Genomic DNA, 13,937 nt, shown 5'->3' with positions numbered 1-13,937 from the left:
TCAAAACAATCTTCGTAAATTTTTTTAAAGTGGGTTATTACATAACTTTTATAAAATCGTGTCTATCACTTTTTGGTGCTTAACTAAAGATTTCATAGAGAAGGAAGAGTCCAAACAAAAATCATTCATTCATTGTTTCTATCTAGTCTATGCCATATTTAATATCATTCGTTCTTTTAGAACTGTCAAGAGGCCATTTCGGTCGTGTGTTTTGTCGCTGGAGTGAATTATTTCTAATTCTAAAACATGGGTCACGCCAATATCTGGTATTCTCACCCCCGGAGATACGGGCAGGGATCCCGTTCATGGTACGTAAATTCTTAAACTTGATCATTTAGACCTGAATACGTGCTACTGTGTTTAGGTTATGGCACGTGTTGATGGCTTACATCAAAATTATAGGTACTCATCCAGTGTTTCTCTCGTTTCAGTCGTGCTTGCTCCAACAGACATGGACTTATCCGTAAATATGGATTAAACATCTGCCGGCAATGTTTCCGCGAATACGCGAATGACATCGGATTCAAGAAGGTAAGAGCATTTAGCATTATTGGATCATTGGTCTGTTTCTCATAATTTATTTTGTCTACAAATCCCGTAGTTGCATTAATTTAAGATCACTTGTGTCGTGTTTTTGGGGCAGATCTCAAATCATCAATACAAAATAAGTTATAAAACACTGTGTGTCTGATTCATTACATTTTTGGTTGTAATGATGACAGCCGCCTAGGCTGGTGGTTCCTATAACTGACTTTGATCTTGGATGTAGTTGTGGGGTAATACCTATCTGTTTAATGACAAGCATTTTGCTCAATTTAGTGTATTCATATATGAACTAGGTATACATGCCATTTTTATAAATGACTAATTATAATAAATTGATAACTCCTTTGTTACTTTTGTTTTGAAATCTAGCTCCAGACATTATAAATAACTACAACTTTTTTTCTTTTGTTTCAGCTGGACTAAATGGTTAGTTTAATAAATTTTTAAGTAACACTTATTTTGTTTTTATTAATATCTCCCTTCTTCCATGGACAAGCTTAATTATCTACAGAATGGTCAGTGAGTTAATATTCAAAGCTAAAATCAAGGTGTACATTTCCAAATCATCCCCATCAATGTATTTTCTATGATTTTGCTTTAGTTTATGAGATGGACTTAATTTTGTGTCAACTGCCTGGCCACAATGTTTATTATACGTAATAATACACAAAAAAACAAAACACATAATACCTATGATAATAATTTTATCTGTACAAAAGTATAAAAAATACAAAACATCTAGTATCAAAACTAACAAATTAACAATCACTTAGAGTTTATTCACAATTACACTTTATTATTTGATCCTTGCCGTAGACTCACTAAAGAAGATCCAACTCTCTGCAACAGAAAAAAGTAAAGATAATACACATTAATACTTTTAAAATAATCAAAAGAAAAAATTCATATCACTAGGTACTACTAATTTAAAAACTTGAAATATGTTCAGATGTGAAACTACCTAATTTACTAAAATATTTTCATACTGTAGAAAATGTAGAGCTATATTAGTTACTGACTTAATAAATAGAGTGTAATAAGTAAGAGTTCACAGTCAAAAACAGTTATAATTTTTATAGTTGATCATAAGAAAAGCACTGAATTCTACTTCTGAAATACATCTACTTTTCCTAAAAGACCAATATCAAATTCTGAAAAAAAAGCACCCCAATACTAAATGACTGATTGGTGATGTTAATTTATATGGAGCCTTTTTAAAATATTTGAACTCAATATTTTGGGGAATATGCACCAACCTATTTCTTATTTAATAATACAACTGCAGTTTTCTGGGACATGTGTCGAATGGCATACCTACACTTGCACTCACACATTATCCCAACTAATATTATAAATGCGAAAGTAACTCTGTCTGTCTGTCTGTCTGTTACGCTTTCCCGCTTAAACCTCGCAACCGATTTTGATGAAATCTGGCATAGAGATAGTTTGAGTCCCGGGAAAGAACATAGGATAGTTTTTATCCCGGTTTTTGAAACAGGGACGCGCGCGATAAGGTTTTTCTGTGACAGACAAAATTCCACGCGGGCGAAGCCGCGGGCGGAAAGCTAGTTTTATTATAAATATCTGAGAGATGGTGGCCATACATACCACTTGAAAACTGTCCAATCCATGGGCACATAGTAAACACTTGAATAAATACCTGGGTGACTCCAGCAAGCAGTGCTAGTAGACTGCGCTGGGGCGGGCGGCAGTGCTTCTTGCCGCCCTCGGCGCAGCACAGGTTGGGGAAGCAGTCCACGCTTGAGCTGCAGCGCTGCGGGAACAGCTCTTGTTTGGGCGGCGGAGTGCACTGCAGATATTGCTCCAGCATCCTCACGGCTGAAATCACATAAATTCAAGGTTTGAAATCATTATAGTAAGTTTTTGAGGCGATAAAATAGTGACAGTGTCAGAGTCGAACTGCCGATTTGAGGGTTGGTAGTTCGACAAACTCTGGACTATTGTGGTGAACACAGCTCAGNGGGGGGGCTGGTGAGCCCACCCCGAATGGTCTGTTGACGCCAATGTGCGAGGATTTGTTCTCCTGAATAAACGTGATTGCGTTATTACATTGTCAGTTACAATTTAGGCAGAACCTCCTAATCTGATTGCGTACCTTTATGTCCCAGGTTCGATTCCAGTGGGACAAAATGTCATGTTGTAATAGGAATCATGTTAGTACATTTTGCGCCAGCAAAAATATTATAGTCGGTGCCCTAAGCACGAATATACGATAGTACTGATGTAAGGCATCTTGTGGAGTGCATACTCATATCACAAACAAGAGAAAAAGGAAATTAGGGATAAGTACATACTCGTACATCGAGTTATAAAATAAAATTGACTGATAGCTGTTAAGAAATGGAAACTTGTAACCAACCACACGCTGCAGTGTTGCAACGTTTTACGTGAAACTTGTCCGTTTTCCTTATACGAGTTATGAAGTAACACGTTAAGCTCTTATAAAGTTTAACGACGAACAGGATATACCTACCTAGTGATCTTAATTAAATCCAGATTTTAAAGTTCAAAGAGTAGACAGTTTTTTTTTTCAAAGTTAACGACATGGTTTAATTTTAATTATTAATTCGACAGGAAATGTAAAGAAAATATTAGTAGCTCAGGATTCTAGGTACCACTGAATGTCTCAATTTTTCATTACACAATTTATAAAATACTAATAAATAAGTATCTAGACTGGCGCATTGCGTTACTCAGCTTTCGTAATTTTGCAATAAGAACTTTCATTTGCAGTCAAAAGTCTGCGACGTTTTGTAGCATGCGACTTCCAGAGCAACGTCACGCACTCGTATTTCTAGGGTAACTACGGTGCTATTCCTAGTACCATATTAATTATAGTACCTACCTACTCACGTTTACCTACATTACCAGAAAAATCATGTTTGGCAGCAGTCGGCGTTAGTCGTGGCAACTGCACCTCGAGTATGTCTAGTACTTACGGCCATCAATCTGGTTGGCGACAGGCAGCAGGTCGAGGCGCGCTCTAGCGGTGCGGCAGTAGGAGCGCGTGCCATCGGGTACAGCAAATGCGCGGCCAGCAGTCGGCGTCAGTCTGACAACTGCACCTCGAGCATGTCTAGAGTACTCACGGCCGTCAATCTGGTTGGCGACAGGCACCAGGTCGAGGAGCGCCTTGGCGGTGCGGTAGGAGCGAGTGCCATCGGGGCAGCAGATGCGCGGCCAGCAGCCAGCGTCATCAGTCTGACAACTGCACCTCGAGTATGTCTAGTACTCACGGCCGTTAATCTGGTTGGCGACAGGCACCAAGTCGAAGAGCGCCTTGGCGGTGCGGCAGGAGCGAGTGCCATCGGGGCAGCAAATGCGCGGCCAGCAGTCGGCGTCAGTCTGACAACTGCACCACGAGTAAGTCTAGTACTCACGGCCGTCAATCTGGTTGGCGACAGGCACCAGGTCCAAGCGCGCTTTAGCGGTGCGGCAGTAGGAGCGCGTGCCATCGGGGCAGCAGATGCGCGGCCAGCAGTCGGCGTCAGTCTTACACGACTGCACTTCGAATAGCAGCTCGCCCAGAGGCGTCGTCGGGCACTCGCGGGGTATCACGCCCAGCAGTGCTGCAAGAAAAGGCACAGAGATGTTGGAAACAATAAAATTTGAACCTTTTGGCGGCCAGAGTGGACGCTGTAGTAATGGTACAGTTTAAGTAAGTACAGTACTTAATAGGGCCGCTATCATTGTGGGTAGGCACACAACCAACCTACAACTCTATGAATTGATGTTTCTATGTTCATGGGTGATTAGTAGCAATATTAGCTTTGTCTTAAGCGTAGCGTCATGTCAGTTAGTAAAATGGTAAGAAGCATCATACGTTGATGTGACTTGGGCTTGGGCGCAGGGCGAGGCGCCGACACGCCCTTGACGCAGCGCTTCTCGCAGCAGACCTGCCCCGGCGCACTGCGGCACTGCGCGTTGCTCTCGCACGGGATCGGGAACAACTCCAGAGGCAGTTGCTTCGGGCACGCCAGCTTCTGCGCCTTGCCTGCGCTCGAGTAATCCACATTATACTCGTAAACACTCGCGGTGTTGCGTGTATGAGAATAAGTTACGTCAGCCGTTATGTCAGAGCCTACAAACAACGGGCTAGTTCAATATCAAAATGTCAATTGACCTTATCATTGTAACAGTTGCGTTTTATGTAGTGCAATTTTGTAATGTGCTCGCATTACTTAATGATTTAAGTTTATAAGTCCTAGTTTTCAACAGAATACTTATATGATGCATCTACATTTATATTATGTTTATTATGTATTGCTGAAACATTTCAAATCTTAAGCAAAGTGTTGAATAACTTTAGAGTTTCAATAGTAAGATAAAATTAGAATGTGTGCTAACTGCTTCTTTCTAATTTGTGACTCTTATTATGCATAGAAGTTTTATCAAAGATTTTGTGCTGCTTTGTATGAGGTAAAATGGCCATACCTGACTTAGAAGACTTTGTTTTCACAGGCGGCGTAGTCTGTACTATGGGCAGCAGCTGCAGGAAGGGCCGCGGCGCCGCGGTCGTGGTCGGAGCCGGCGTGGTCGTGGTCGTGGTGGTAGTGGTCGAGCTGGTGGTACTTGGAGTTGTAGTTGTTGTTGTTGTTGTCGTGGTTGTAGTGGTGCTTGTTGTGCTGGTGGTGGACGTGCTTGTGCTTGGCTCGACTACTCTACCCTTCGTGTCGTTGGCTCTAAAAATTACCGTGTTATGTTCAAAAGGTTTGCTTTTACATGATTGGTGATTACCTAAGCTTTATGTAAGTGATAGGAATCATAATAATTCTATGAATTTATGAACCCTACTTGGCAGTAGGCAGTGCTTTGTGAATATTCATGTGAAAGGTGCATTGAAGTGTAACTAGGCAGTGTCCATTGCTTATCTGAATTAATCATTTAAGTAAGCTCAATTTTACAATAAATAAACGAAGCTCATAACATAATCCTTTCCAATCGCATGTTTCCGCATTGTACAATCATGCACAAATTAGTTTATTTATATCATTTTGTTGTTACTAAATTAAGAATTTATATAAGCTATTCAGGTTATTTACTTATCTATCGAGTGTCATTATGTATAAGTATCGCTACATCTACTTATCTAGTTTAGTCCACACGCCAATAGAAATTGGCAATCAATAACTAATTTTTTTCAGCCCAGAAAGATTCACCATAGCCTACCTAGGTACTTATTCGGGTCTCTATTTTGATTGTGATTACTACTGAGGCTTTAGGTATAGTGTAACTTGCGTTTTTATTAATTTGACATTTACAAAGTTACGAAACTTTAATGGCGTGGCATGGACTGTACGAATGCAGATTTAAAAACACTAAAAAAACTATTCAAGGACTTAAAGTGCATTAAGCACTGCGCGGTACCTATGCATTTAGGATAGAAACCGCAGTAATTACCGCGTGCATTAACGAATTATTGAATAAATTACGCTTTGGCACACCCGGCGGCCTTAACCCGCACATTTACCGTTCACTTTTACAATTACAGGAATCGGAAAGAACATGACATGACAACCAGTTGGTTATATCACAATAACAAGGGCACGAATTTAAAAGTAAGGCAAACACTAAGTCCGCGTAGCCTGCTAACTAGAGCACCTTCTATATTGCTCAAATTATTATTAAACTTAGTCATCATCAACGGCGAAAACGTACCGGCTCCACCCAACTCTTACTGACGTCTTTTTAGCCATGTTCCTCTGAGCTCTGAGTCTATCTAAGGAAAACACAATATGAAAGACATCCGGTTGAACTCAGTGAGGACCATGAAACGATTCCAATACTTTAAATATTTATTCAGAAACCACAGCTCTTATGCAAAGAAAGTAAATAAGCGCTCCAAAACGGGAATCGAACACACAACCTCTAGGCTGTAGCTCTACTTCGACAACGCGAACGCACGCATGTTTAGGCTTTATTATGTAGGTACCTACTTATAATCTATACAGTGTGTCCGGGCTTGTAGTGATCAAACTTTAAGGGCGTAATCTATGGACAATTTTATCGATGAAAAGACTTCAAATTTGGAGCTTGACCCGTTTCTCGCAAAATTACGAGGATTTAAGTTTTTAATTTTTAGTTTTCACCTCTTCCTTCAAAAACAGGTGAAAGCGTGGGTAGCTTAACACTAATAAGCAAAAATTTTATATCATGCAATAGCCAATAAAATTATCTATTAGCAGAAGTAGAAAACAGATACAAGTTTGATACATTTTAAAGGAGTAAGAATGGATTTAATTAGAAAAAAACATGACTTTTTTCACTTCTTTTTCAGTTATTTTCCAACACAAGAAAAACCAGGTCGTTAAGGTATGTTTTATTTGCATTTTATTATTAGTATTTGAGCTATTCTACAAAACGAATGTAAATTTATAAATCTACGTCTATTAGTTTCGACGTAATTGTTGAACAAAGATACCCCTTCCCAGCGGTTTCCATAGTAATCGGAATAGGTTGTGTGATTCTTTCAGGCAGTGCATTTTCGCATGTCGCGTGCGCTATGGAAACCGCTGGGAAGGGGTATCTTTGTTCAACAATTATGTCGAAACTAATAGACGTAGACTAATAAATTTACATTCGTTTTGTAGAATAGCTCAAATACTAATAATAAAATGCAAATAAAACATACCTTAACGACCTGGTTTTTCTTGTGTTGGAAAATAACTGAAAAAGAAGTGAAAAAAGTCATGTTTTTTTCTAATTTAATCCATTCTTACTCCCTTAAAATGTATTAAACTTGTATCTGTTTTTTACTTCTGCTAATAGATAATTTTATTGGCTATCGCATGATATAAAATTTTTGCTTATTAGCGTTAAGCTACCCACGCTTTCACTTGTTTTTGAAGGAAGAGGTGAAAACTAAAAATTAAAAACTTAAATCCTCGTAATTTTGCGAGAAACGGTTCAAGCCCCATTCATCGATAAAATTGTCCATAGATTACGCCCTTAAAGTTTGATCACTACAAGCCCGGACACACTGTATATATAAAAATGAAACCCGTTTCGCGTTGTCACGGCATCACGTGTGAACGGCTGAACCGATTTCGATAATTCTTTTTTTTAAATGTTTGTGGAAGTCCAAGGATGGTTCTTACGGAAAAAAATATTAAGAAAATCTCTACGCTAAGGCGGTACGAAGTTCGCCGGGTCAGCTAGTATTACGATAAAAACGAATACAAAAAGTTAATCTGGATTTTATTTTACTTTACTTAAATTGCATTCATTAGACAAACATCTAGTAAGTAAAAGGTCTTAAGACCGGAGAGCCGGTTACGATTACAACACAAAAAAGAGCCTGCCAAGTGCCAATCGCGTAAGTAGATAATAATATGCACTTGGTTACACTTATTACGCTCCGACTATTTTACTTCACTTTGCGCCACTTATACTTAGTTAAAAAACCTAGCGTAATCATTAACAAGCTAACTTCAATATTATATGTTAACATTTGGATAAACTTAAATTTATATGTTTAATTGTATAAATGGATAATTTTGTTCTGGTTGAGTGAAGTAAAATAACAATATTCGTAACATTTAGGTAGGAACGTAAACAGCATTCCGCCTAGCTCTACGAGTAGTACAAGTAAAGATGGATAGGTTTTATTTTTATTAATAAATCTCTTGATTAGCCAATCACTCTGACCAACGATATTAAACGCACTCGTGCATCATTGACCACGAAGTCAACCCAAACGCGGCGAATCAAATTACAACGCGTGAAATTTTAAGTTTAACAACTTAGTTAGACTTAGGTACTAGGTAGAGTTACTTATTTTTAACTACTAAATCAAAGTAAATTTTAAATTATTTTCAGAGCAGTCGTTATTTCTCTTGGGACGAGATGTGCAATTAGCTATAATAATTATAAAAACACGTATCTTATCAATAATAATACAAAATTGCTGAGCATGGATGCAAAGGAGAGCGCGGCGACCACTTACTTTTTACGCTAGCGACCTACTAAAGAAATAATTAAGGTCTTTGTCGGTATGCATGATTGTTACATGATATTGACCATTTAATAAGGCGTTTATTTGTTTTGCCTCGTCTGCGGAATACTTAGGCAAATTAAAGTAGATCTAATCTCATTAATAACGTAACCTACCTAACATAATTTAATTCGATTAATTGTTACCTACATCTATTTTCTTTCGTCATTTTAACCTAATGTCGTCCCGCCACTGCTGGACAAATTAAAAGGTATCCACTCCATTCCATCCGCCCATGGATTTCCCGCCCAGACGCTCCCGCGACCTCATAGACAATCGGTCCAACATTTGGGACGACTGCCTGCACTACGTTTTCTGGTCTGTGGTCGCCTCTGGAGAGCTTTTCTGCCCCAACGGCGATTCTGCGGGTTGTGTCAATTACTTTGGTTCTCCTATGGATCTCGTCAATAGCGCAAGCAATTTACAGCGGTGCAACTTACCGTTGTGCAGCGGAGGCGGCGACGCCCTTGGTGCAGAAGCCCTTGCAGCAGAGGTGCTGCGGACCCATGACGCTGCGGCACTCCGCGTGCTTCTTGCACGGCAGCGGGAACAGGTCCAGCCAGCCGCTGCTGGTGCGCACCGCTGGGCATGCTAGTGATTGACCTTCGGCTGTTAACAAAATAATTTGATAGTAAGTTAAATGCTGTTGTAACTGGGTGTTCCGTCCTATTTATTTCTTGCTTGATTCATGGTCTAGGATGGGGTCTAGCTAACGCGGCATGCATGCATGGTTTACCTAGTAGGTACCAACCGTAGCCTACTTGGTAACATTATAATCAACGCAACGACAGCTAGAATCTACCAAAGTAAACGAGTGCAAGTTGCACCGTGCAACATAATGTAACTCGTCGACGTAAAATAAATTAGGTAATGACTGTTTTATTTTTGTATGTTTAAAGTTCAAATCGTAAAGTTTATTTTAATTACCTGAGCGAGATAACTAAAATGAGCTGCGACTGACTGCCACTTTAGTGTTTCCAGTTTCAGCAAGTTTCAGACAGTGGTTTCAGGGAGTTCATACACGCACCGTTTACTTACTTAGTTAAAACCTCAATGATTACAAATATTTTACTAAAACCTTATTTCAAATGGTTTATTTATGGGTTTACTATGATAGTAAAACCACTGATTGACAGTTTAGCTATACCTATTTTCCTGTCATTATTATTTTGTAAATTCTTGAATATCTTGTAAAAACTAGCTGTAATCATGGTGCTAACCAAAGAAGTGGAATTACCACAGTATACCGAACTAAACTCTCGCGAGGTGAACGTGTCGATGGCCACGTTGATGTCTGCGGCGCCCTACCTCGGGAAGGTCTGCGAGAACGTCAACAACGAGTTCATGCTGTGCAGGCAGGAGACGAACGACCCGCGCCCCTGCATCGAGCTCGGGAAACGAGTTACGGAGTGCGCGATTCAAGTCTTTCAGCGCATCAAGAAGGAGTGTTTGGAGGAGTTCAAGCAGTACGCCAACTGCATCGATAAGAGCTCCGGGGATTTCTCGTATACTTATTGCCGTAAGACGCAGTGTGCGTTCGACGATTGCATGGCGACGAAGTGTTGCCTGTACCGGCCGGAGTTCGGGTACTTCTGCCGGGCACGTGTGCACTCTAGCACGAGCAGCGCGCCGCAGCCGCCGCCGTGCCCGTGCCACCCGCCCGTGACCGACCCCACGCCCTCGCTGCCCGACTGCAAGCTGCGCACCAGCCCGCGCTTCGGAGGCCGTAATCATTGGATCACGGAGTAAATCTTCTAACGAACTAATTCTAGCTCGCATTAAATTTGTTGTTATTATTTAATTATGGTTTTTAATTTTAACCCTATTGTATTAACGTCACCTGTAAGTAAGACAACTTTTTACATAAGCTCCAGTCCCAGGTTTCATGCAGCAAACTCTCATGAAACTTAAACACGAAGGTACCTACCTTGTGTTTAAAAATCGCACTTAAATTACAACTGTCTACAGCATTTTTGCGCACGGGTTATGCATAGCTTATTTTTATTGCTTTATGACCTAGAAATAAGAATAACAACAAAAAATTGTTCTAAATTTGCTTTTATGTGTAAAAAAATGAAAAATTCATATCAATGAATGTATGAAACGTGAACATAGAGATGATTCAATTGGTTGCCAAATAAAATTTTTTCTTTCTTTCTTTCATTCTTTCTAATTATTAAAACATTCCAAACATCCATTTAAGATTAATTCTCACAAGAGAAAATTTAAAATAGAGTCCAAATATTTATTAAAAATGAAAAGTTCCATTTTCCTGTCATGTTCCATAGAAGATTTTTCGCATAAAAATCTAACCCTATCATGCTTTCAGTATACTGGCCTTAGTAACGTCGTCTCTCAAATCTCACTATATTTTGATGAAAGCGTGCCCCTTGTTCTTGCGAATAAGCCCCCATAATTATTTATAAATATATCCCAATGAGAATGGGCCGTGCATCTTTAGAGACATTCTACTATGAAGATGGAAAATTCAAATCGCTATAACTTCTTAAAAAGCAAATATTTTCGATTTGTAATCGCACTTTTTTATATAAATTTGCTTATATAATCAGAATATAATAAGTAAAATCCATGCGCAAAAAAAAAATTTTTTTTTGTTGACCGGTGTTATAGGTACGAAGCTATTAAAATTTAATGTTAGCTTTCACAAAGCAAACAAAATTATGATAATAATGTGTGTGTTGCAACTGGATGAGCCCATCTTTACGTACTTAGTAGGTAGCTCCGGTAGGTACGAATCGATGTCGGGTCAACGATTTTCGTCACATCCTTTTTAAATCCTTCGCGAATATTTTAAATAAGTAAAAACAATATTAAAAGCAACGATAATTAAGAAATTCTCGATCGCAAGATAAATGTACTTAGTCCTAATTGTTAACAACAAAAAGTTTTTTACAATTGGCCATCTGATGAACAGAACCTAGAGTTAACCCCAGGTCACCACTTCTAATTCAATGAGATCAAATTAATCTTTTTAGATTTCACTTAAAACCTTGTACAAATGGCTTATTTACCTACTTACAGATTCAATGTCATCGTTCTATTATTGATAACTACGACTAATTATTAAATTAAGTATTCACTTGAATCAAAGGTTTTCGAGTAGGTCATAGGAGAACCTGGGGTTGGGGGGTCCTGGTTTTTACATGTCATTTAACGTATTCCAAAATTTACTTTAGCAGCTACATACCTTGCTTACCTTACGTCATGTAATATTCTGAAGTTGAAATGTTAAATCGAACCCTTAGATCGAACCCAGGACTTTCTGCTCTAGTGTCTAACTAAGGAATCACCAGCTGCATTCTTTAAGTTTGATGATCTCTTGCGATCCTACTAATATTATAAACGCGAAAGTTTGTGTGGATGTTTGTTACTCTTTCACGCAAAAACTACTGAACTTGATGAAACTTTACAGTAAGTAGCTATTATAGTTTATAACCCACAGTAACATATAGGCTGTGACAAACTAAATTTCACGCGAGTGAAGCCGTGGGTAAAAAAAAGCTAGTAAATTACTAAATGTAGGGTAGGTACTGTTTTGATAGATATAATTAACTTAGTTACTTAAATAAATAGCTATCTATAATTAGCAATTAGTATTTTAATAACGTTTTATATTACTTGGTATGGTATTTCCTCGGGGGTCTCTACAATTACTGAAGTAAGTCAGGTTTTTTTTATTGCGGCGGCGTGCTCGATCATATTATTATTACTCAGACCGAAATGCATGCAGGCAGTCGCCGGCAGAAGTTTGTTTTAAATGAAGGCATATCTATGAGAAATGGACAAACAACTCTTGAATTCGATTTGTTTGCTCGTAAGAGCAGAGACGTAAAGTCCATAGTTTATTATGTAACGTTAATATGCTCCCCGCAATGCGACCCGTAAGTATCGCCGTTACTGCAGTTACCTTTAGCGAATGTGTTGCAGACACTACATAAGTTTTTCGCGGAATAGTAAGTACATATAATATTTATGTAACGTTGTCGGTGCGAATGCGGTACCTTGAATGGGACTGGTTATTTTATTTGGTATTGTTTGGGAATTGCAAAATGTACAGTCAAACTTTATCTATAGGACACATGAGACGCAGAGGAACTTGCATAATTATGTGCAACAAGTGACAGGGGATGTTGTTTCCCAGAACACTCAGGCGCGAATCACTAGTAGTGGTTTTCCTAGTTTTTCTCGCCGGAAATGAACTTTGACTTTATAAACACATACATTTCATTATGAAATTGTGGAAAAACATTAATTAATCTTTGGGAAGAAAGAAACTCTATTTGGTTCCGTTCAGATGATATAGCTAAGTTTTTCCCAACTTTTCCTTCTTGTACTTATAAACTCTCCCGGTCGTTTATTTACGGTACACTTATGTGTTTATTTTACTTTACACTCAAGTGTAAAACGGCAAATATTTAGTAGCTATGTATCGTTTTTATTTCAAACATATCACATAAACAAAAGTATACAATATGCGTAATGGAAATCTAGAGATAAAATAAACTTTCTAAATGCATTTAAGTATTAATTATGTAGCAAAAGTAAATTAGATATTCATATCCAGGCAGTGAAGCTTAGATAATTACATGGCAGCACAATAATTAAAATCAGTTGTGTCATTTTATAAGTAATACCTATTTCAAAATAAGTCTTACCTGAACTTAAAAGTCCGATTGTGAACACCAACATCGACAGAACTTCCCGGGAATGCATGTCGTCTGTTTATGTAAACACTCCAATGTTATAAATAAAAATAATATCACATTAAATCACAATGAGTTTTCGAATGGCACTTGAGTCGTGGATAAAATAAATAACTAGTTGTAGATCGTTGCAGCCGGGAGCGCAGCGGCCACTGATGCTGCGGCGCTCGCCGCGTTGCGTCACCCCGCCGCGCCGCTGATACAGATTATCATTTTGGGGGACACCGGCACTTTCGCCACACTTTATTGCTTCAGTGATTATGATCGCAGCGATTGTTCTCCTTGCCAATCCCATCTGGGTCCGTATGTTCAAAATGTTGCTAACACTACTCTTAGGTCACTAACCACTGTCCTAGTCTAGCTCACGTCCTCAGCCGAAACTAATGCATTCATTACGGCCAGCTGCCTCTGGCAGAGATAATCTATTAAAACAAACCCTGACCTTAAAACTGAAATTGGTAAAAGTGGGTAATTAAAAATTAGCAAGGGCTCTCAAACTAAGTGTAGCCTGTTCTTTGACACAAGGAAATTCTCCAATATTACGAGAAATTTTGTACATAATTGAATCTAATTAACTTTTAATTACAACAGTATAGCACTTTTTTACAAAAGAATATGAATTACAAAATGATGTTAAATTATTCAATGTAATT

At 38.6% G+C, this 13,937-nt stretch overlaps 3 protein-coding genes across 5 annotated transcripts; 2 read left to right on the top strand and 1 right to left on the bottom strand.

Annotated features, from left to right (window-relative positions):
* Positions 1–165: 165 nt before the first annotated feature.
* On the top strand, positions 166–999 carry RpS29 (ribosomal protein S29). Its single transcript, XM_028320702.1, has 3 exons — positions 166–308; positions 432–531; positions 961–999. The coding sequence occupies exons 1-3, from the start codon at positions 247–249 to the stop codon at positions 967–969; spliced, it is 171 nt and encodes a 56-aa protein (XP_028176503.1). The 5' UTR covers positions 166–246; the 3' UTR covers positions 970–999.
* Positions 1,000–1,188: 189 nt separating this feature from the next.
* On the bottom strand, positions 1,189–13,767 carry LOC114364514 (integumentary mucin C.1). Of its 3 annotated transcripts, none has more exons than XM_028320696.1 (7): positions 13,237–13,767; positions 9,001–9,169; positions 5,002–5,249; positions 4,391–4,648; positions 3,948–4,136; positions 2,207–2,385; positions 1,189–1,386 (listed from the first exon to the last, which is right to left on the bottom strand). In XM_028320696.1, the coding sequence occupies exons 1-7, from the start codon at positions 13,292–13,294 to the stop codon at positions 1,333–1,335; spliced, it is 1,155 nt and encodes a 384-aa protein (XP_028176497.1). In that variant the 5' UTR covers positions 13,295–13,767; the 3' UTR covers positions 1,189–1,332. The 3 variants fall into 3 exon arrangements, with proteins under 3 accessions (XP_028176497.1, XP_028176498.1, XP_028176500.1); XM_028320697.1 differs by having other exon boundaries at positions 4,391–4,561; positions 13,237–13,765; XM_028320699.1 differs by lacking the exon at positions 4,391–4,648 and having other exon boundaries at positions 13,237–13,766.
* Positions 9,210–10,343, top strand: LOC114364516 (NADH dehydrogenase [ubiquinone] 1 alpha subcomplex subunit 8). Its single transcript, XM_028320701.1, has one exon. The coding sequence runs from the start codon at positions 9,770–9,772 to the stop codon at positions 10,307–10,309; it is 540 nt and encodes a 179-aa protein (XP_028176502.1). The 5' UTR covers positions 9,210–9,769; the 3' UTR covers positions 10,310–10,343.
* Positions 13,768–13,937: the final 170 nt, after the last annotated feature.

This window comes from Ostrinia furnacalis, unplaced genomic scaffold (genome assembly GCF_004193835.3).
Source record: "Ostrinia furnacalis isolate ACB-3 unplaced genomic scaffold, ASM419383v2 OfSCF7447, whole genome shotgun sequence".
In the NCBI taxonomy this organism is placed as follows: domain Eukaryota; kingdom Metazoa; phylum Arthropoda; class Insecta; order Lepidoptera; family Crambidae; genus Ostrinia; species Ostrinia furnacalis.
The sequence above is the reverse complement of the archived record's forward strand: the minus strand, read 5'-3'. Positions and strand labels throughout refer to the sequence as shown.

What these genes read in the sequence shown, in the direction of transcription:
- LOC114364516 (XM_028320701.1), top strand. Translation starts at nt 9,770, where the DNA reads ATGGTGCTAACCAAAGAAGTGGAATTACCACAGTATACCGAACTAAAC.
- RpS29 (XM_028320702.1), top strand. Translation starts at nt 247, where the DNA reads ATGGGTCACGCCAATATCTGGTATTCTCACCCCCGGAGATACGGGCAG. An exon ending in GGGCAGGGATCCCGTTCATG is followed by an intron (nt 309 to 431) that starts GTACGTAAATTC and finishes CTCTCGTTTCAG; the next exon opens with TCGTGCTTGCTCCAACAGAC.
- LOC114364514 (XM_028320696.1), bottom strand. Translation starts at nt 13,294, where the DNA reads ATGCATTCCCGGGAAGTTCTGTCGATGTTGGTGTTCACAATCGGACTT. An exon ending in AACAAAGTCTTCTAAGTCAG is followed by an intron (nt 4,649 to 5,001) that starts GTATGGCCATTT and finishes CGTTGTTTGTAG; the next exon opens with GCTCTGACATAACGGCTGAC. An exon ending in CGCCAACCAGATTGACGGCC is followed by an intron (nt 2,386 to 3,947) that starts GTGAGTACTAGA and finishes ATGTGATTTCAG; the next exon opens with CCGTGAGGATGCTGGAGCAA.